Raw genomic sequence first — 23727 nt, forward strand, 5'->3', positions numbered from 1 at the left:
CAGATCTAGACTAGATCACTAACCTGGTGTTCAGATATGTACTATGGAGAGCCCAGATCTAGACTAGATCACTAACCTGGTGGTCAGACATGTACTATGGAAAGCCCAGATCTAGACTAGATCACTAACCTGGTGGTCAGATATGTACTATGGAAAGCCCAGATCTAGACTAGATCCCACTTGTTATGTGTTCAGCACCACAATGACCACGACATGTGAGGAACAAACGCATCTGGTAAACAGGCTAATAGGATTCTGCCACAACCTTGGTCACCATGGCTACTGTACATACCATGAAAAATAAACAGAGACCTGCAGACTGTGAATGCTTCCGCAGTTCATGACTTATAGCCTAATATACCCTGCACCTGAAAGTCACTGGATGTGCATACCTAAACTGGGTTTGGAAATGATTTAAACTGGTTTGAACTGGTTTGTACCATCACAGGTGGGCAGAGGGTGGCTCCACCAGTGGTTTTTCTCACAGACCAGAGGTTCCTCGTGGCTTAGCCTGTATCCAGGGTCACAGCCGAACGACACAGTCGAACCAATGGTGAAGTCTTGACCGTAACGTAACCCGTTGACCGGGAAGCCCGGGTCCTGGCAGGAGTAGGTGTCCACGGTCACGCCTGAAGATTCAAATATTATGGGGTCAACAACATCAAACGTCTCATACAGGGAATAGGAAGCTTTAACAATTTGAAATCAGAGTTTTAGAGCTAAAAGCATGGGTAGAGTTTGTTCTGACCACATGATCTGACCAGGAACACCTGGGTCACTACACTAGACTAGTACTATGGTAGATGATCTGACCAGGAACACCTGGGTCACTACACTAGACTAGTACTATGGTAGATGATCTGACCAGGAACACCTGGGTCACTACACTAGACTATTACTATGGTAGATGATCTGACCAGGAACACCTGGGTCACTACACTAGACTAGTACTATGGTAGATGATCTGACCAGGAACACCTGGGTCATTACACTAGACTAGTACTATGGTAGATGATCTGACCAGGAACACCTGGGTCATTACACTAGACTAGTACTATGGTAGATGATCTGACCAGGAACACCTGGGTCACTACACTAGACTAGTACTATGGTAGATGATCTGACCAGGAACACCTGGGTCACTACACTAGACTAGTACTATGGTAGATGATCTGACCAGGAACACCTGGGTCACTACACTAGACTAGTACTATGGTAGATGATCTGACCAGGAACACCTGGGTCACTACACTAGACTAGTACTATGGTAGATGATCTGACCAGGAACACCTGGGTCACTACACTAGACTAGTACTATGGTAGATGATCTGACCAGGAACACCTGGGTCATTACACTAGACTAGTACTATGGTAGATGATCTGACCAGGAACACCTGGGTCACTACACTAGACTAGTACTATGGTAGATGATCTGACCAGGAACACCTGGGTCACTACACTAGACTAGTACTATGGTAGATGATCTGACCAGGAACACCTGGGTCACTACACTAGACTAGTACTATGGTAGATGATCTGACCAGGAACACCTGGATGTCACAGGAACACTAGACTAGTACTATGGTAGATGATCTGACCAGGAACACCTGGGTCACTACACTAGACTAGTACTATGGTAGATGATCTGACCAGGAACACCTGGGTCATTACACTAGACTAGTACTATGGTAGATGATCTGACCAGGAACACCTGGGTCACTACACTAGACTAGTACTATGGTAGATGATCTGACCAGGAACACCTGGGTCACTACACTAGACTAGTACTATGGTAGATGATCTGACCAGGAACACCTGGGTCACTACACACTAGACTAGTACTATAGGTAGATGATCTGACCAGGAACACCTGGGTCACTACACTAGACTAGTACTATGGTAGATGATCTGACCAGGAACACCTGGGTCATTACACTAGACTAGTACTATGGTAGATGATCTGACCAGGAACACCTGGGTCACTACACTAGACTAGTACTATGGTAGATGATCTGACCAGGAACACCTGGGTCACTACACTAGACTAGTACTATGGTAGATGATCTGACCAGGAACACCTGGGTCACTACACTAGACTAGTACTATGGTAGATGATCTGACCAGGAACACCTGGGTCACTACACTAGACTAGTACTATGGTAGATGATCTGACCAGGAACACCTGGGTCACTACACTAGACTAGTACTATGGTAGATGATCTGACCAGGAACACCTGGGTCATTACACTAGACTAGTACTATGGTAGATGATCTGACCAGGAACACCTGGGTCACTACACTAGACTAGTACTATGGTAGATGATCTGACCAGGAACACCTGGGTCACTACACTAGACTAGTACTATGGTAGATGATCTGACCAGGAACACCTGGGTCACTACACTAGACTATTACTATGGTAGATGATCTGACCAGGAACACCTGGGTCACTACACTAGACTATTACTATGGTAGATGATCTGACCAGGAACACCTGGGTCACTACACTAGACTATTACTATGGTAGATGATCTGACCAGGAACACCTGGGTCACTACACTAGACTTACTCTCATAGATGATCTTAAATCCACTGTTGGAGCGGCTGTTGTCGGTGGTGAAGAGCATGTACAGGTGGTTAGTACTGCTGAACAGGAACTGGGGCACCTGGGTACCGTTGAACGAGCCAACCAGAGGAGAGAGCAGGTTGGGCCCATCGTGGATCTCCAGGAAGTCATAGCCCAGCTCTGTCTGAAACCTGGACCAATGACAGAAGAGGAATTATGAAATATACACATTTTATTTACTTGTGATAATACATAGTCAGTGCTACAGTTGCATAAACTTCGATTAAGTCTACTACTGCACTAAAAAGCACTTTCAAAGGAGACTTTATAAATATACAATAAATAAGCAATAAGATTCCATTATGGGTGTATTCATTGATGCAGAAATCCATTCTCCGTACTCAACAGTACGACAGAATGCTAATAGAATCAAATAGAATACATTGAACAACTTTAATGATATAATGGACAAGTACTTGTCAAAGGTGATCTTGATGGAGCGTCCGGGCTCGGTCTCGATGACCCACTCACAGCTGAGGGAGCCTTTATAGTATCCAGGCCACCCTGGGGACAGGATTACCCCACTGGGAGAGGAGAAGTGGCCTCCGCAGGGGGCTACGGAGGGGAGGGGGGAGAGAGAGTTTTAAATCACTCAAAATGCCCTGCTTGATGATCTAATCTGGTAAACAGTATCATACAGCGTACTGTACATGCTAACATGAGGCTCTTTATTCCTTCTCCATCTGAGTGATGTCAACACAGCATCAGGGACATAAGGTGCAGGGTGAATGACTGACAGGAAGTCAGATTGAAGGTGACTGCTTGGCCTACAGTACCCTTGTTTCCTGTCCCCAATCTCCAGGTGTCCCTAAGCCTTCCCTAGTATCCTGTAACATACAGGTGAGTGTCCTCTAGTATCCTCCAACACACAGGTGAGTGTCCTCTAGTATCCTACAACACACAGGTGAGTGTCCTCTAGTATCCTACAACACACAGATGAGTGTCCTCTAGTATCCTACAACACACAGGTGAGTATCCTCTAGTATCCAATCCGCTTACACTCACTTAGACTTTTGTCTGTGTCAGGAACAGGGTAATTACCCTAAAATACATGCATGTACGGACGTGCACATATAAACGCATGCACACACACACACGTACACACAAACATGCACTCACACATGCACGCGCACACACCTACACACATCCAACACAAACACACCCAGTCTCTCCTCTCCCCAGGAAGAGCAGGATAATTACCTTCACATTTAGGGATGGGTCCGCTCCACATCACCTTGCCGTTGTCCAGCTCACAGGTGATGGTCTGAGACCCCTGGGTCTTGATGAAGCCGTCCTCACAGATCACTGAGATGGAGCTGCCCAGTTGGAAGTTGTCCCCGAAGCGCCTCGCATTTATCGGGATGCCCGGGTCGGGACACTCGTTGTGGCCGAACGCTGAAAACACAAATGTTTTGATTTCGCCAGATGTAACCGATGTAACCAGATGTACTGCTAACTGATTTGCTTCCTTGTCTGTTCCTGTCGCCTTACTGGGCTCCAACCAATGATCTTCTGATCGTACACCCATGTAACTGCTAGCTTGAAAACCTACAAACCAGTTGTGTCACGGAAAATCATCTGATTAAATGGCGCCATTGGTGACATTTCATGCTGTGGGGTGAGTTTATTCGGGTACAATCTATCCCTAATTTTTACATTTGAGATGCCTGAGCGGTTGGGGCGAGGCTAGTCATGGTCTGAGTTGGTTGCTCAAATCTAGAGTAGGATTGTAAAGACAAACAGAAGCCAACACTTCACTTCTAGTGACACCAGCATAGGTTGAGCATAGACCTCGTAACAAAGGGGAAGTTGAAAGGGCTCTAGTGTTAAGCATTAAGAGACTCAAGACGACAGTCCAGGGCACTTCACGACATGAAAACATAGACCTCGTAACAAAGGGGAAGTTGAAAGGGCTCTAGCGTTAAGCATTAAGAGACTCAAGGCGACAGTCCAGGGCACTTCACGACATGAAAACATAGACCTCGTTACAAAGGGGAAGTTGAAAGGGCTCTAGCGTTAAGCATTAAGAGACTCAAGGCGACAGTCCAGGGCACTTCACGACATGAAAACATAGACCTCGTTACAAAGGGGAAGTTGAAAGGGCTCTAGCGTTAAGCATTAAGAGACTCAAGGCGACAGTCCAGGGCACTTCACGACATGAAAACATAGACCTCGTTAACAAAGGGGAAGTTGAAAGGGCTCTAGCGTTAAGCATTAAGAGACTCAAGGCGACAGTCCAGGGCACTTCACGACATGAAAACATAGACCTCGTTACAAAGGGGAAGTTGAAAAGCGTTAAGCATTAAGAGACTCAAGGCGACAGTCCAGGGCACTTCACGACATGAAAACATAGACCTCGTAACAAAGGGGAAGTTGAAAGGGCTCTAGCGTTAAGCATTAAGAGACTCAAGGCGACAGTCCAGGGCACTTCACGACATGAAAACATAGACCTCGTAACAAAGGGGAAGTTGAAAGGGCTCTAGCGTTAAGCATTAAGAGACTCAAGGCGACAGTCCAGGGCACTTCACGACATGAAAACATAGACCTCGTTACAAAGGGGAAGTTGAAAGGGCTCTAGCGTTAAGCATTAAGAGACTCAAGGCGACAGTCCAGGGCACTTGAAAACACGACATGAAAACATAGACCTCGCACTTACAAATAGGGGAAGTTGAAAGGGCTCTAGCGTTAAGCATTAAGAGACTCAAGGCGACAGTCCAGGGCACTTCACGACATGAAAACATAGACCTCGTAACAAAGGGGAAGTTGAAAGGGCTCTAGCGTTAAGCATTAAGAGACTCAAGGCGACAGTCCAGGGCACTTCACGACATGAAAACATAGACCTCGTAACAAAGGGGAAGTTGAAAGGGCTCTAGCGTTAAGCATTAAGAGACTCAAGGCGACAGTCCAGGGCACTTCACGACATGAAAACATAGACCTCGTAACAAAGGGGAAGTTGAAAGGGCTCTAGCGTTAAGCATTAAGAGACTCAAGGCGACAGTCCAGGGCACTTCACGACATGAAAACATAGACCTCGTTACAAAGGGGAAGTTGAAAGGGCTCTAGCGTTAAGCATTAAGAGACTCAAGGCGACAGTCCAGGGCAACGACATGAAAACATAGACCTCGTTACAAAGGGGAAGTTGAAAGGGCTCTAGCGTTAAGCATTAAGAGACTCAAGGCGACAGTCCAGGGCACTTCACGACATGAAAACATAGACCTCGTAACAAAGGGGAAGTTGAAAGGGCTCTAGCGTTAAGCATTAAGAGACTCAAGGCGACAGTCCAGGGCACTTCACGACATGAAAACATAGACCTCGTAACAAAGGGGAAGTTGAAAGGGCTCTAGCGTTAAGCATTAAGAGACTCAAGGCGACAGTCCAGGGCACTTCACGACATGAAAACATAGACCTCGTAACAAAGGGGAAGTTGAAAGGGCTCTAGCGTTAAGCATTAAGAGACTCAAGGCGACAGTCCAGGGCACTTCACGACATGAAAACATAGACCTCGTAACAAAGGGGAAGTTGAAAGGGCTCTAGCGTTAAGCATTAAGAGACTCAAGGCGACAGTCCAGGGCACTTCACGACATGAAAACATAGACCTCGTAACAAAGGGGAAGTTGAAAGGGCTCTAGCGTTAAGCATTAAGAGACTCAAGGCGACAGTCCAGGGCACTTCACGACATGAAAACATAGACCTCGTAACAAAGGGGAAGTTGAAAGGGCTCTAGCGTTAAGCATTAAGAGACTCAAGGCGACAGTCCAGGGCACTTCACGACATGAAAACATAGACCTCGTTACAAAGGGGAAGTTGAAAGGGCTCTAGCGTTAAGCATTAAGAGACTCAAGGCGACAGTCCAGGGCACTTCACGACATGAAAACATAGACCTCGTTACAGCATTAAGAGACTCAAGGCGGGAAAACATAGACCTCGTTAAAGGGGAAGTTGAAAGGGCTCTAGCGTTAAGCATTAAGAGACTCAAGGCGACAGTCCAGGGCACTTCACGACATGAAAACATAGACCTCGTTACAAAGGGGAAGTTGAAAGGGCTCTAGCGTTAAGCATTAAGAGACTCAAGGCGACAGTCCAGGGCACTTCACGACATGAAAACATAGACCTCGTTACAAAGGGGAAGTTGAAAGGGCTCTAGCGTTAAGCATTAAGAGACTCAAGGCGACAGTCCAGGGCACTTCACGACATGAAAACATAGACCTCGTTACAAAGGGGAAGTTGAAAGGGCTCTAGCGTTAAGCATTAAGAGACTCAAGGCGACAGTCCAGGGCACTTCACGACATGAAAACATAGATTACAAAGGGGAAGTTGAAAGGGCTCTAGCGTTAAGCATTAAGAGACTCAAGGCGACAGTCCAGGGCACTTCACGACATGAAAACATAGACCTCGTTACAAAGGGGAAGTTGAAAGGGCTCTAGCGTTAAGCATTAAGAGACTCAAGGCGACAGTCCAGGGCACTTCACGACATGAAAACATAGACCTCGTTACAAAGGGGAAGTTGAAAGGGCTCTAGCGTTAAGCATTAAGAGACTCAAGGCGACAGTCCAGGGCACTTCACGACATGAAAACATAGACCTCGTTACAAAGGGGAAGTTGAAAGGGCTCTAGCGTTAAGCATTAAGAGACTCAAGGCGACAGTCCAGGGCACTTCACGACATGAAAACATAGACCTCGTCCAGGGCACTTCACGACATACAAAGGGGAAGTTGAAAGGGCTCTAGCGTTAAGCATTAAGAGACTCAAGGCGACAGTCCAGGGCACTTCACGACATGAAAACATAGACCTCGTTACAAAGGGGAAGTTGAAAGGGCTCTAGCGTTAAGCATTAAGAGACTCAAGGCGACAGTCCAGGGCACTTCACGACATGAAAACATAGACCTCGTTACAAAGGGGAAGTTGAAAGGGCTCTAGCGTTAAGCATTAAGAGACTCAAGGCGACAGTCCAGGGCACTTCACGACATGAAAACATAGACCTCGTTACAAAGGGGAAGTTGAAAGGGCTCTAGCGTTAAGCATTAAGAGACTCAAGGCGACAGTCCAGGGCACTTCACGACATGAAAACATAGACCTCGTTACAAAGGGGAAGTTGAAAGGGCTCTAGCGTTAAGCATTAAGAGACTCAAGGCGACAGTCCAGGGCACTTCACGACATGAAAACATAGACCTCGTTACAAAGGGGAAGTTGAAAGGGCTCTAGCGTTAAGCATTAAGAGACTCAAGGCGACAGTCCAGGGCACTTCACGACATGAAAACATAGACCTCGTTACAAAGGGGAAGTTGAAAGGGCTCTAGCGTTAAGCATTAAGAGACTCAAGGCGACAGTCCAGGGCACTTCACGACATGAAAACATAGACCTCGTAACAAAGGGGAAGTTGAAAGGGCTCTAGCGTTAAGCATTAAGAGACTCAAGGCGACAGTCCAGGGCACTTCACGACATGAAAACATAGACCTCGTTACAAAGGGGAAGTTGAAAGGGCTCTAGCGTTAAGCATTAAGAGACTCAAGGCGACAGTCCAGGGCACTTCACGACATGAAAACAACCACTTTCCCCTAAAGGGTGTTTGTTATTTCCCTTGTAGTGCTAGTGACCTCAAAGCAATTTTTTCAGAACTTTATGAAGCGTAGAGGAGATATAATCCCTGCAGGAAGATGTCTTCCAAGTAAATTGGCCTTAAACTCCTGTTACCATAGCCTCGCAGGTCAAGTCAGACTGACTGACTGATGGATGTCTTGAGACAGAAAGCCCCCAGTCGAACATAACATCAGTGCAACATTGCTCAATCATGTCACTGACAGTACCTTACTAAAATATGGAGTTTGGTTGTCAATCAGAAAGGCCAGCTCCTACAATTGTTCCTAATGACTTTGGCCTTATTTGCACAAAAGATTTCATGGCCTCTTTTTTCCCCCACATTCTTTTGACAGAAGTGATGGATTGGTGTGACATTTTGCGTCTCCTTCAGAAAGCAACAGTTATGAGGCCATTTTGAAAAGGATAACCATAACTGTGAGGGCAAAGTCGATTGGGTGGAAATTGATTAAGCCCTTACGTGATAACTAAAAACAATTGAAACAGATATGAGATAGGCCAGGGTAGGACAAATATCATAAGGATTCAATCAGGACAAAATATACAAGGACTATAGTCATTACTGTAAAGTCACCACAAGGTGCCACAAAACGAAAGAAATGGCCACAGCTAACATTACCAAGGGCCAAACTCAATTGCACTTGGTTTATGGCAGAGTAACCATGGAAATAGCACAACATGGGTTCAACTGAACTGAGCCCTAATCAACTAACATGGTCAAATCAAACGAAGGACAGCACAGAACGCGACATCAAGGTGAAACCTACTGCTGTAGGTGATGTTGAACCCTCGTCCGGCCATGGAGTGGTCGGCCTGGAACTCCAGCCTCAGTATGTTAGTGTTACTGTCGAGGTGGGAGGGGGACTCGGTCCCCGAGAAGCGTCCCAGGACGGTGGCGTCCAGCAGCTCGCCGTCCTTCACGGTGAGGAAGTCGTAAGGCGCCTCCAGGTCAAAGTCGTTGAAGGCCAGGTGGATGCGGCTGCCGGGTTCCGATAGGATCAGCCACACGCAGTTCATGTTGTTGCTGTAGCCTTCTGGGTAGTCAGGTGATAGGACTGTGCCCATTGGCGCTGTGAAATTGGACAGGCATGGGACTGTAGAGGAGAGGGATGGGGAAAAAGACAAAAGATGGCGTAAACGCACTTCATAATGCCTGGAACTGAATGTAGCAGAAATTGATGAAACATCTGTTAATATGGTATCAACATCATAATCTACAGGGATCTGGTATCACTGGTTTTGATTACAGAAATGCAGTGATAAGACACTGACAAGACTGTAGATTGATGTGGGAGACAAGACACTACGCTGTACCAAGACACTACAGTCTACCAAGACACTATCCTCTACCAAGACACTACCCTCTACCAAGACACTACCCTCTACCAAGACACTACCCTCTACCAAAACACTACCCTCTACCAAAACACTACCCTCTACCAAGACACTAACCTCTACCAAGACACTACCCTCTAACAAGACACTACCCTCTACCAAGACAATAACCTCTACCAATACACTAACCTCTACCAATACACTACCATCTACCAATACACTAAACTCTACCAAGACACTACCATCTACCAAGACACTACCATCTACCAAGACACTACCCTCTACCAAGACACTATCCTCTACCAAGACACTACCCTCTACCAAGACACTACCATCTACCAAGACACTACCATCTACCAAGACACTACCATCTACCAAGACACTACCATCTACCAAGACAATACCCTCTACCAAGACACTACCATCTACCAAGACACTACCCTCTACCAAGACACTACCTCTACCAAGACAATACCTTCTACCAATACACTAACCTCTACCAAGACACTACCATCTACCAAGACAATACCCTCTACCAAGACACTACCCTCTACCAAGACACTACCATCTACCAAGACACTACCATCTACCAAGACACTACCCTCTACCAAGACACTATCCTCTACCAAGACACTACCATCTACCAAGACACTACCATCTACCAAGACACTACCATCTACCAAGACAATACCCTCTACCAAGACACTACCATCTACCAAGACACTACCCTCTACCAAGACACTACCATCTACCAAGACAATACCCTCTACCAAGACACTACCCTCTACCAAGACACTACCTCTACCAAGACACTACCCTCTACCAAGACACTACCCTCTACCAAGACACTATCCTCTACCAAGACACTATCCTCTACCAAGACACTACCATCTAACAAGACACTATCCTCTACCAAGACACTATCCTCTACCAAGACACTCCCATCTAACAAGACACTAGCCTCTACCAAGACTAACTACCAAGACCATCTAACAAGACACTACCCTCTACCAAGACACTAATCCTCTACCAAGACACTATCCTCTAACCTCTAAGACACTATCCTCTACCAAGACACTATCCTCTACCAAGACACTACCATCTAACAAGACACTATCCTCTACCAAGACACTATCCTCTACCAAGACACTCCCATCTAACAAGACACTAGCCTCTACCAAGACACTACCCTCTACCAAGACATTAACCTCTACCAAGACACTAACCTCTACCAAGACACTACCATCTACCAAGACACTACCCTCTACCAAGACACTGCCCACTTTATATTTGTAAATACCGTCATATCTGACAGCACATTCATTATCATGCTGTATATTTTGTTGTGTACATACAGTGCCTTCAGAATATATTCACAGCCCTTCACTTTCTTCACATTGTGTTGTGTTACAGCCTGAATTCAACATTGATTGATTTGTTGTGTCACTGATCTACACACAATAGCTCATAATGTCAACGTGGAATTATGTTTTTAGAAATGGTTACATTGTCGTGCCATTCATCCACCTGCCATCACCTCATGTTTGAGCATGATAATACACCGCCCCATGTCGCAAGAATCTGTACACAACTCCTGTAAATGTCCCAGCTCTTCCATGGCTTGCGTATTATTTGGGATGCTCTGGATCGACGTGTATGACAGCGTGTTCCAACTCCCGCCAATATACAGCAACATCGCACAGCCATTAAAGAGGAGTGGGACAACATTCCACAGGGCACAATCAACAGCCCTATTCAACTCTATGCAAAGGAGATGTGTTGCACTGCATGAGTCAAATGGTGGTCACACCCGATACAGACTAGTTTTCTGATCCACGCCCCTACCTTTTTATTTAAGGTATCTGTGAACAACAGATGCATATCTGCATTCCCAGTCATGTGAAATCCATAGATTAGGGCCTTATGAAATAATTTCAATTGAATGATTTCCTTATATACATTTTTATAGAAATCTTTATCTAAATCAGCAAGTCAGTTAAGAACAAATTCTTATTTACAATGAAGGCCTACACCAGCCAAACCAGGACACCGCTGGGCCAATTGTGCGACCGCCTTATGGGATTCCCAATCATGGCCGGTTGTGATACAGCCTTGATTCGAACCAGGGTGTCTGTAGTGATGCCTCTAGCACTGAGATGCAGTGCCTTAGACCGCTGCACCACTCGGGAGCCCAAATATGAACTGCAACTCAGTAAAATCTTTGTTTTTGTTGCATGTTGCGTTTGTATTTTTGTTCAGTTTAGTATAGTGCCCATAGGGCTCTGGTAAAAAATAGTGCCACTTGGGATTCAGACACATTTTGATGAAAAAACAAGACGAACAATCCCAGACAATAGATGTGATGTAGATGTTCACACTTACAGATGCACATGGGGATGTTGGCCGACCACTGGTTGTTGTTCTGGCATGCTATGGTCCTCTCCCCGATGAGTTCAAACCCAAACTGACACTCGAAGCGCAGGATGCCCCCATTCAGGAAGCTGTCCCCTTCCCTTATTCCATAGAGGGGCGTACCAGGGTCCCCACAACTCTCCTTGTCGATCTCTGTGGAAAACAGAGACAAAAACATAGCACTCGTAAGCATACGACAGTTGACAGTATAGTTTGTGTCTTGTGTCTGTCTGTCTGCCATCAAACAACCATAACATCATGCTTTCCAGTTCAAGTAATGGATCCACTTCACACCATGAGGTATTTACTGTACAGTAGTAACAAAGGGGTTGGAACAATAATCAGGCCATATTCAGAACAAACACGGATTAGTTCAGGCAACAATCACAAGGAGTTAGTGATCATCCTCTTACCCATTCAGATGGAAAATACTTTGTTGTCCTCAGAGTAGAATAGTACAGTTATACGGCCTTATTTTATATTTTATATTTCCATGTTTGAGAAGGCGAGCAAGGAGATGATAGGTGAGATCTTTGTAATCCCTACCACACTAAGGAAACAGGTGAATCCTCCCTAACACTGGACCTGAGTCTTTTCAGACAAGCATGACAAAGCATGCAGAGCCTCTCTCTCCCTGAATGCACCAGCACAGCAGACGGGAAGCCACAAATACACGTAACCACCCCACACACACACACCTCACCCATCCTGGGTCACCGCAGCCAGATAACACCCCAGATTGGCTGGTTGGTTCCCTCGGAGCATGTGGGTGTAAGGAGGAGCTGTAATGCATCTTCTCAGACGTCCTCAGAGTTGAACCCTGAACCCTGGCGCTGTCTCCGAGAGCATTCTCAAACGGTAAGGGAACGAAAAGCTCCTCTAAATGATATTCAAGGCACGATTAATGTTGGGTTGGATCACGTTAGCGGCTCGTGGGACTGAGGGGAGGCTTATTTCAGCCATGGTGCAATGGAAGTCTTCGCAATGCTTGATATATTGTATTCATTTCAATCATGACACCCTCTTTATGGGAATCACAATACCTACTGCCCTGACTGCCTGGGCTGTTCAATCTGTAGGATTGAGGAAGGGAGGGAAAGTGGGAGGGAGGGCTGGGGAAGGTTAGAGCATATTAACTGCTCTGTGTTTTACAACATCAGAAAAGACAGAGAACAAATTGCTTTGGAGCAGCGCACATCGCATCTGAATAATGCCCGGCGACAGAATGTTGAAAACTAAGGTTAGCGTTGTCCGTGGGGAGATGGTCAATTGTTATATCCTACCTGGAGTGGGTATATGTGTTCATGATGCATACCTTTGACCCCTTGCCTAGGTCTTTTGTCCAGTGTTTCTTTTACTGTATGTTTCCAGAAATTTCCAGGTAAATTGAAAAACCACCAAACAGCAATCACTGCCAGTCAACAATACTGGCTATCACAGAATCCCAACTCATACGAAGTAGGAACCACATTGTAGATGCAAATGAGGGAAAATATGACATTGTAATCCTACTCCTCATGTATGCTAATTTCAATACTACTTGTGAGATTTACTTTTCATAAATCTTGGCTAAGAATGTTTCATTAAGCTAGATTTAGCCGTCTCTGAGAATTACAGTCCGATCAGAATGACACGTATGAAGTTTATCCAAAACTAGAGAAAATGCAATCTCAAAGATGAGTCACTAACATAGATTCAAACATCAGCAAGGAGCCAGAGTAGTATAAGCCCACATCTTAGTAAACTATTCTAATTATCTGAATTTTTCAAATTCTTAGTAATATGCTACAATGAGTCCTGTTGAGTAAAACTGATCTGGTACTGGTCCTCCCTGTAAAGAGCTCCACATTGATCTTGTACTGGTACTTCCTGTATATAGCTCCACATTGATCTGGTACTGGTACTCCCTGTAAAGAGCTCCACATTGATCTGGTACTGGTACGTCCTGTATATAGCTCCACATTGATCTGGTACTGGTACTCCCTGTAAAGAGCTCCACATTGATCTGGTACTGGTACTCCCTGTATATAGCTCCACATTGATCTGGTACTGGTACTCCCTGTATATAGCTCCACATTGATCTGGTACTGGTACTTCCTGTATATAGCTCCACATTTATCTGGTACTGGTTATTCCTGTATATAGTTCCACATTGATCTGGTACTGGTTCTTCCTGTATATAGCTCCACATTGATCTGGTACTGGTCCTCTGTAAAGAGCTCCACATTGATCTTGTACTGGTACTTCCTGTATATAGCTCCACATTGATCTGGTACTGGTACTCCCTGTAAAGAGCTCCACATTGATCTGGTACTGACGTCTGTATTTAGCTCCACATTGATCTGGTACTGGTACTTCCTGTATACAGCTCCACATTGATCTGGTACTGGTAGCTGTATATAGATCCACATTGATCTGGTACTGGTACTCCCTGTATATAGCTCCACATTGATCTGGTACTGGTACTTCCTGTATATAGCTCCACATTTATCTGGTACTGGTTATTCCTGTATATAGTTCCACATTGATCTGGTACTGGTTATTCCTGTATATAGCTCCACATTGATCTGGTACTGGTTATCCCTGTATATAGCTCCACATTGATCTGGTACTGGTTATCCCTGTATATAGCTCCACATTGATCTGGTACTGGTTCTTCCTGTATATAGCTCCACATTGATCTGGTACTGGTTCTTCTGTATATAGCTCTACATTGATCTGGTACTGGTTCTCCATGTATATAGTTCCACATTGATCTGGTACTGGTTATTCCTGTATATAGCTCCACATTGATCTGATACTGGTTCTTCCTGTATATAGCTCCACATTGATCTGGTACTGGTTCTTCCTGTATATAGCTCCACATTGATCTGGTACTGGTACTCCTGTATATAGCTCCACATTGATCTGGTACTGGTACTCCTGTAAAGAGCTCCACATTGATCTGGTACTACGTCCTGTATTTAGCTCCACATTGATCTGGTACTGGTACTTCCTGTATACAGCTCCACATTGATCTGGTACTGGTACGTCCTGTATATAGATCCACATTGATCTGGTACTGGTACTCCCTGTATATAGCTCCACATTGATCTGGTACTGGTACTTCCTGTATATAGCTCCACATTTATCTGGTACTGGTTATTCCTGTATATAGTGATCTGGTACTGGTTATTCCTGTATATAGCTCCACATTGATCTGGTACTGGGTATATAGCTCCACATTGATCTGGTACTGGTTATATATAGCTCCACATTGATCTGGTACTGGTTCTTCCTGTATATAGCTCTACATTGATCTGGTACTGGTTCTCCATGTATATAGTTCCACATTGATCTGGTACTGGTTATTCCTGTATATAGCTCCACTGATCTGGTACTGGTACTCCCTGTATATAGCTCCACATTGATCTGGTACTGGTACTCCCTGTATTTAGCTCCACATTGATCTGGTACTGGTACTCCCTGTATTTAGCTCCACATTGATCTGGTACTGATACTTCCTGTATATAGCTCCACATTGATCTGGTACTGGTACTCCTTGTATATAGCTCCACATTGATCTTGTACTGGTACTTCCTGTATATTATAGCTCCACATTGATCTGGTACTGGTTCTTCCTGTATATAGCTCCACATTGATCTGGTACTGGTACTCCCTGTATATAGCTCCACATTGATCTGGTACTGGTACTCCCTGTATATAGCTCCACATTGATCTTGTACTGGTACTTCCTGTATATAGCTCCACATTGATCTGGTACTGGTACTCCCTGTATATAGCTCCACATTGATCTGGTACTGGTACTTCCTGTATATAGCTCCACATTGATCTGGTACTGGTACTCCTGGTATATAGCTCAACATTGATCTTGTACTGGTATTTCCTGTATATAGCTCCACATTGATCTGGTACTGGTACTCCCTGTATATATCTCCACATTGATCTGGTGCTGGTACTCCCTGTATATAGCTCCACATTGATCTTGTACTGGTACTTCCTGTATATAGCTCCACATTGATCTGGTGCTGGTACTCCTGTATATAGCTCCACATTGATCTGGTACTGGTACTTCCTGTATATAGCTCCACATTGATCTGGTGCTGGTACTCCTGTATATAGCTCCACATTGATCTGGTGCTGGTACTCCTGTATATAGCTCCACATTGATCTGGTACTGGTACTCCCTGTATATAGCTCCACATTGATCTGGTGCTGGTACTCCCTGTATATAGCTCCACATTGATCTGGTACTGGTACTCCCTGTATATAGCTCCACATTGATCTGGTACTGGTACTCCCTGTATATAGCTCCACATTGATCTGGTGCTGGTACTCCCTGTATATAGCTCCACATTGATCTGGTGCTGGTACTCCCTGTATATACCTCCCTTCTTGTGGAAGGATTCGTAAGCAATAATTTCCCGGTTAATTCTACAGCGTTATAATCGGCACCTGTGACAAATAAAATGTGATTGAACGATTGATTGATTGATTGAAATTTAAACAACTTATTAATGGATATCAATAATATGAGCATTAAAAATTATTAAAAATATATGAATACCTTGAAGTATGTACCATTGGAATTATTTCTATCAATTGTAAATGAATGTGTAGACTTCAAATGAAACTACAAGAAAATGTTTAGTTGGATGACTCACGTCTACAGGAACTATACAACATTTTCCTTGAGGTACACTTATAATCCAAAACATCCAAAGTTTTATGTGGAAAAAAGTATTTGTGAAAACTGGTAGTTAATTACCGGTAGTTAATCTGTTCATTACATCAAACCTAGCGAAGACATTTCTTCAATAAATATAGTAAGACTGAACATTAGAAGTGATTATCATTAATTAGTAATGCCTGTCGTGTCTGTTTTGTGACGTGATTGAGATGCTAGTTGCTTCCCGAGGAAAAAGTCACATTTTATGAGCTCCTGTATGCTGCCTTAGTCTGTTCTTAATTTTCCATATAGTCAATGTTCCACTCTCCCAGCCCTCCAAACGATGGGTTACAATGGCATATTCACACTAGTAATCTTGGCTGTAGTATTCACAGTGTTGTTAAGTAGAAAACATTGGAATTGGAGGACATCAACGTGACCATTATAATGTGAAACAATCAACTTTTGTTGAAGATGATTTGTCCTTCAAGGCTCAATAAAAACACAATAACATCTCATCAATAGAACACGATCCAACCAGAAATCTCATTTGAGCTCATAAAATATATATTACGTTTGTGAACTAATTAGAGGCCCACATATTCCAGTTACCATTCTGTATACTTCTGGCCCCTCCTTGGACACTGTGTTAACTAACCTCCAGACGAGCTTCAATGCCATACAACTCTCCTTCCGTGGCCTCCAACTGCTCTTAAATGCAAGTAAAACTAAATGCATGCTATTCAACCGATCGCTGCCCGCACCTGCTCGCCCGTACAGCATCTGCTGAGGAGTGACGGACTCCATCCTAGCTGGAGGGGTGCTCTCATCTTATCTACCAACATAGACAGGGCTCTAACTCCTCTAGCTCCACAATGAAATAGGGTGCAGGTCAGGCAGCTGGCTGTTAGCCAGCCTGCCAGCATAGTGGAGTCTGCCACTAGCACAGTCAGTGTAGTCAGCTCAGCTATCACCATTTGTCTGTGCCTCGACCTAGGTTGGGCAAAACTAAACATGGCGGTGTTCGCCTTAGCAATCTCACTAGGATAAAGACCACCTCCATTCCTGTCATTGCTGAAAGAGATCATGATACCTCACATCTCAAAATAGGGCTACTTAATGTTAGATCCCTTACTTCAAAGGCAATTATAGTCAATGAACTAATCACTGATCATAATCTTGATGTGATTGGCCTGACTGAAACATGGCTTAAGCCTGAGGAATTTACTGTTTTAAATGAGGCCTCACCTCCTGGCTACACTAGTGACCATATCCCTCGTGCATCCCGCAAAGGCGGAGGTGTTGCTAACATTTACGATAGCAAATTTCAATTTACAAAAGAAAATTACGTTTTTGTCTTTTGAGCTTCTAGTCATGAAATCTATGCAGCCTACTCAATCACTTTTTATAGCTACTGTTTACAGGCCTCCTGGGCCATATACAGTGTTTCTCACTGAGTTCCCTGAATTCCTATCGGACCTTGTAGCAGATAATATTCTAACCTTTGGTGACTTTAATATTCACATGGAAAAGTCCACAGACCCACTCCAAAAGGCTTTCGGAGCCATCATCGACTCAGTGGGTTTTGTCCAACATGTCTCTGGACCCACTCACTATCACAGTCATACGCTGGACCTAGTTTTGTCCCATGGAATAAATGTTGTGGATCTTAATGTTTTTCCTCATAATCCTGGACTATCGGACCACCATTTTATTACGTTTGCAATTGCAACAAATAATCTGCTCAGACCCCAACCAAGGACCATCAAAAGTCATGCTATAAATTCACAGACAACACAAAGATTCCTTGATGCCCTTCCAGACTCCCTCTGCCTACCCAAGGACGCCAGAGGACAAAAATCAGTTAACCACCTAACTGAGGATCTCGATTTAACCTTGCGCAATACCCTAAATGCAGTTGCACCCCTAAAAACTAAAAACATTTCTCATAAGAAACTAGCTCCCTGGTACACAGAAAATACCCGAGCTCTGAAGCAAGCTTCCAGAAAATTGGAACGGAAATGGCGCCACACCAAACTGGAAGTCTTCCGACTAGCTTGGAAAGACGGTACCGTGCAGTACCGAAGAGCCCTTACTGCTGCTCGATCATCCTATTTTTCTAACTTAATTGAGGAAAATAAGAACAATCCGAAATTCCTTTTGATACTGTCGCAAAGCTAACTAAAAAGCAGCATTCCCCAAGAGAGGATGACTTTCACTTTAGCAGTGATAAATTCATGAACTTCTTTGAGGAAAAGATTATGATTATTAGAAAGCAAATTACGGACTCCTCTTTAAACCTGCGTATTCCTCCAAACCTCTGTTGTCCTGAGTCTGCACAACTCTGCCAGGACCTAGGATCAAGAGAGACGCTCAAGTGTTTTAGTACTATATCTCTTGACACAATGATGAAAATAATCATTGCCTCTAAACCTTCAAGCTGCATACTGGACCCTATTCCAACTAAACTACTGAAAGAGCTGCTTCCTGTGCTTGGCCCTCCTATGTTGAACATAATAAACGGCTCTCTATCCACTGGATGTGTACCAAACTCACTAAAAGTGGCAGTAATAAAGCCTCTCTTGAAAAAGCCAAACCTTGACCCAGAAAATATAAAAAACTATCGGCCTATATCGAATCTTCCATTCCTCTCAAAAATTTTAGAGAAGGCTGTTGCGCAGCAACTCACTGCCTTCCTGAAGACAAACAATGTATACGAAATGCTTCAGTCTGGTTTTAGACCCCATCATAGCACTGAGACGGCACTTGTGAAGGTGGTAAATGACATTTTAATGGCATCGGACCGAGGCTCTGCATCTGTCCTCGTGCTCCTAGACCTTAGTGCTGCTTTTGATACCATCGATCACCACATTCTTTTGGAGAGATTGGAAACCCAAATTGGTCTACACGGACATGTTCTGGCCTGGTTTAGATCTTATCTGTCGGAAAGATATCAGTTTGTCTCTGTGAATGGTTTGTCCTCTGACAAATCAACTGTCAATTTCGGTGTTCCTCAAGGTTCTGTTTTAGGACCACTATTGTTTTCACTATACATTTTACCTCTTGGGGATGTTATTCGAAAACATAATGTTAACTTTCACTGCTATGCGGATGACACACAGCTGTACATTTCAATGAAACATGGTGAAGCCCCAAAATTGCCCTCGCTAGAAGCATGTGTTTCAGACATAAGGAAGTGGATGGCTGCAAACTTTCTACTATTAAACTCGGACAAAACAGAGATGCTTGTTCTAGGTCCCAAGAAACAAAGAGATCTTCTGTTGAATCTGACAATTAATCTTAATGGTTGTACAGTCGTCTCAAATAAAACTGTGAAGGACCTCGGCGTTACTCTGGACCCTAATCTCTCTTTTGAAGAACATATCAAGACCATTTCGAGGACAGCTTTATTCCATCTACGTAATATTGCAAAAATCAGAAACTTTCTGTCCAAAAATGATGCAGAAAAATTACTCCATGCTTTTGTCACTTCTAGGTTAGACTACTGCAATGCTCTACTTTCCGGCTACCCGGATAAAGCACTAAATAAACTTCAGTTAGTGCTAAATACGGCTGCTAGAATCCTGACTAGAACCAAAAAATTTGATCATATTACTCCAGTGCTAGCCTCTCTACACTGGCTTCCTGTCAAAGCAAGGGCTGATTTCAAGGTTTTACTGCTAACCTACAAAGCATTACATGGGCTTGCTCCTACCTATCTCTCTGATTTGGTCCTGCCGTACATACCTACACGTACGCTACGGTCACAAGATGCAGGCCTCCTAATTGTCCCTAGAATTTCTAAGCAAACAGCTGGAGGCAGGGCTTTCTCCTATAGAGCTCCATTTTTATGGAACGGTCTGCCTACCCATGTCAGAGACGCAAATTCGGTCTCAACCTTTAAGTCCTTACTGAAGACTCATCTCTTCAGTGGGTCATATGATTGAGTGTAGTCTGGCCCAGGAGTGGGAAGGTGAACGGAAAGGCTCTGGAGCAACGAACCGCCCTTGCTGTCTCTGCCTGGCCGGTTCCCCTCTTTCCACTGGGATTCTCTGCCTCTAACCCTATTACAGGGGCTGAGTCACTGGCTTACTGGGGCTCTCTCATGCCGTCCCTGCAGGGGTGCGTCACCTGAGTGGGTTGATTCACTGTTGTGGTCATCCTGTCTGGGTTGCCCCACCCCCATTGTTTGGTTTGTGCCGTGGCGGAGATCTTTGTGGGCTATACTCAGCCTTGTCTCAGGATGGTAAGTTGGTGGTTGAAGATATCCCTCTAGTGGTGTGGGGCTGTGCTTTGGCAAAGTGGGTGGGGTTATATCCTTCCTGTTTGGCCCTGTCCGGGGTGTCCTCGGATGGGGCCACAGTGTCTCCTGACCCCTCCTGTCTCAGCCTCCAGTATTTATGCTGCAGTAGTTTGTGTCGGGGGGCTAGGGTCAGTTTGTTATATCTGGAGTATTTCTCCTGTCCTATTCGGTGTCCTGTGTGAATCTAAGTGTGCGTTCTCTAATTCTCTGCTTCTTTCTTTCTCTCTCTCGGAGGACCTGAGCCCTAGGACCATGCCCCAGGACTACCTGACATGATGACTCCTTGCTGTCCCCAGTCCACCTGGCCATGCTGCTGCTCCAGGTTCAACTGACCTGAGCCCTAGGACCATGCCCCAGGACTACCTGACATGATGACTCCTTGCTGTCCCCAGTCCACCTGGACATGCTGCTGCTCCAGTTTCAACTGTTCTGCCTTACTATTATTTGACCATGCTGGTCATTTATGAACATTTGAACATCTTGGCCATGTTCTGTTATAATCTCCACCCGGCACAGCCAGAAGAGGACTGGCCACCCCACATAGCCTGGTTCCTCTCTAGGTTTCTTCCTAGGTTTTGGCCTTTCTAGGGAGTTTTTCCTAGCCACCGTGCTTCTACACCTGCATTGCTTGCTGTTTGGGGTTTTAGGCTGGGTTTCTGTACAGCACTTTGAGATATCAGCTGATGTACGAAGGGCTATATAAATAAATTTGATCACTACTGTGGACGGCTCTGACTTAGCAATACGTGGACAACTACAAATACCTGGGTGTCTGGTTAGACTGTAAACTCTCCTTCCAGACTCACATTAAGCATCTCCAATCCAAATTCAATCTAGAATCGGCTTCCTATATCGCAACAAAGCATCCTTCACTCATGCTGCCAAACATACCCTCGTAAAACTGACCATCCTACCGATCCTCGACTTCGGTGATGTCATCTATAAAATAGCCTCCAACACTCTACTCAACAAACTGGATGCAGTCTATCACAGTGCCATCCGTTTTTGTCACCAAAGCCCCATACACTACCCACCATTGCGACCTGTACGCTCTTGTTGGTTGGCCCTCGCTTCATACTCGTCGCCAAACCCACTGGCTACAGGTTATCTACAAGACCCTGCTAGGTAAAGCCCCGCCATATCTTCTTATTGTTATTGTTGTAATCTCCATCGTTGGGAAGGATTCGTAAGCAATCATTTCCCGGTTAATTCTACAGCGTTATAATCGGCACCTGTGACAAATAAAATGTGATTGAACGATTGATTGATTGATTGATTGAAAATTAAACAACTTATTAAGGGATATCAATAATATGAGCACTAAAAAGTATTCAAAATATATGAATACCCTGAAGTATGTACCATTGGAAGTATTTCTATCAATTGTAAATGAATGTGTAGACTTCAAATGAAACTACAAGAAAATGTATAGTTGGATGACTCACGTCTACAGGAACTATACAACATTTTCCTTGAGGTACACTTATAATCCAAAACATCCAAAGTTTTATGCGGAAAAAAAGCATTTGTGAAAACTGGTAGTTAATTACCGGTAGTTAATCTGTTCATTACATCAAACCTAGCGAGGACATTTCTTCAATAAATATAGTAAGACTGTGCTATCTAACCTCCAAACGAGCTTCAACGCCATACAACACTCCTTCCGTGGCCTCCAACTGCTCTTAAACACTAGTAAAACCAAATGCATGCTTTTCAACCGTTCGCTGCCTGCACCTGCACGCCCGACTAGCATCACCACCCTGGATGGTTCCGACCTAGAATATGTGGACATCTATAAGTACCTAGGTGTCTGGCTAGACTGTAAACTCTCCTCTGAGACTCATATCAAACATCTCCAATCTAAAATCAAATCTAGAGTCGGCTTTCTATTCCGCAACAAAGCCTCCTTCACTCACACCGCCAAACTTACCCTAGTAAAAACTGACTATCCTACCGATCCTCGACTTTGGCGATGTCATCTACAAAATAGCTTCCAATACTCTACTCAGAAAACTGGATGCAGTTTCTCACAGTGCCATCCGTTTTGTTACTAAAGCACCTTATACCACCCACCACTGCGACCTGTATGCTCTAGTCGGCTGGTCATCGCTACATATTCGTCTCCAGACCCACTGGCTCCATGTCATCTACAAGTCCATGCTAGGTAAAGCTCCGCCTTATCTCAGTTCACTGGTCACGATGGCAACACCCATCCGTAGCACGCGCTCCAGCAGGTGTATCTCACTGATCATCCCTAAAGCCAACACCTAATTTGGCCGCCTTTCGTTCCAGTTCTCTGCTGCCTGTGACTGGAACGAATTGCAAAAATCGCTGAAGTTGTTGACTTATCTCCCTCACCAACTTCAAACATCTGCTATCTGAGCAGCTAACCGATCGCTGCAGCTGTACATAGTCTATTGGTAAATAGCCCACCCAATTTACCTACCTCATCCGCATACTGTTTATATTTATTTACTTTTCTGCTCTTTTGCACACCAGTATCTCTACCTGTACATGACCATCTGATCATTTATCACTCCAGTGTTAATCTGCAAAATTGTAATTATTCGCCTTCCTCCTCATGCCTCTTGCACACAATGTATATAGACCCTCTTTTTTATTTTTTTTCCTACTGTGTTATTGACTTGTTAATTGTTTACTCCATGTGTAACTCTGTGTTGTCTGTTCACACTGCTATGCTTTATCTTGGCCAGGTCGCAGTTGTAAATGAGAACTTGTTCTCAACTAGCCTTACCTGGTTAAATAAAGGTTAAATAAAAATTAAAA

General features: G+C 44.4%; 1 protein-coding gene across 2 annotated transcripts in view; it reads right to left on the minus strand.

Annotated features, from left to right (window-relative positions):
- Nucleotides 1–23727, minus strand: part of LOC118399009 (CUB and sushi domain-containing protein 3-like) — a 908305-nt gene that overhangs the window by 317282 nt on the left and 567296 nt on the right. For both annotated transcript variants that reach the window (XM_052472732.1, XM_052472731.1), the window contains exons 13-18: nt 11939–12121; nt 8989–9315; nt 3827–4021; nt 3043–3181; nt 2570–2757; nt 441–629 (exon numbers count right to left, since the gene is read on the minus strand). In XM_052472732.1, the coding sequence (XP_052328692.1) occupies nt 441–629; nt 2570–2757; nt 3043–3181; nt 3827–4021; nt 8989–9315; nt 11939–12121 (1221 nt within the window). The remainder of the gene's footprint in view (nt 1–440; nt 630–2569; nt 2758–3042; nt 3182–3826; nt 4022–8988; nt 9316–11938; nt 12122–23727) is intronic.

Source organism: Oncorhynchus keta, chromosome 20, assembly GCF_023373465.1.
Source record: "Oncorhynchus keta strain PuntledgeMale-10-30-2019 chromosome 20, Oket_V2, whole genome shotgun sequence".
NCBI classification, from domain to species: Eukaryota; Metazoa; Chordata; class Actinopteri; order Salmoniformes; family Salmonidae; genus Oncorhynchus; species Oncorhynchus keta.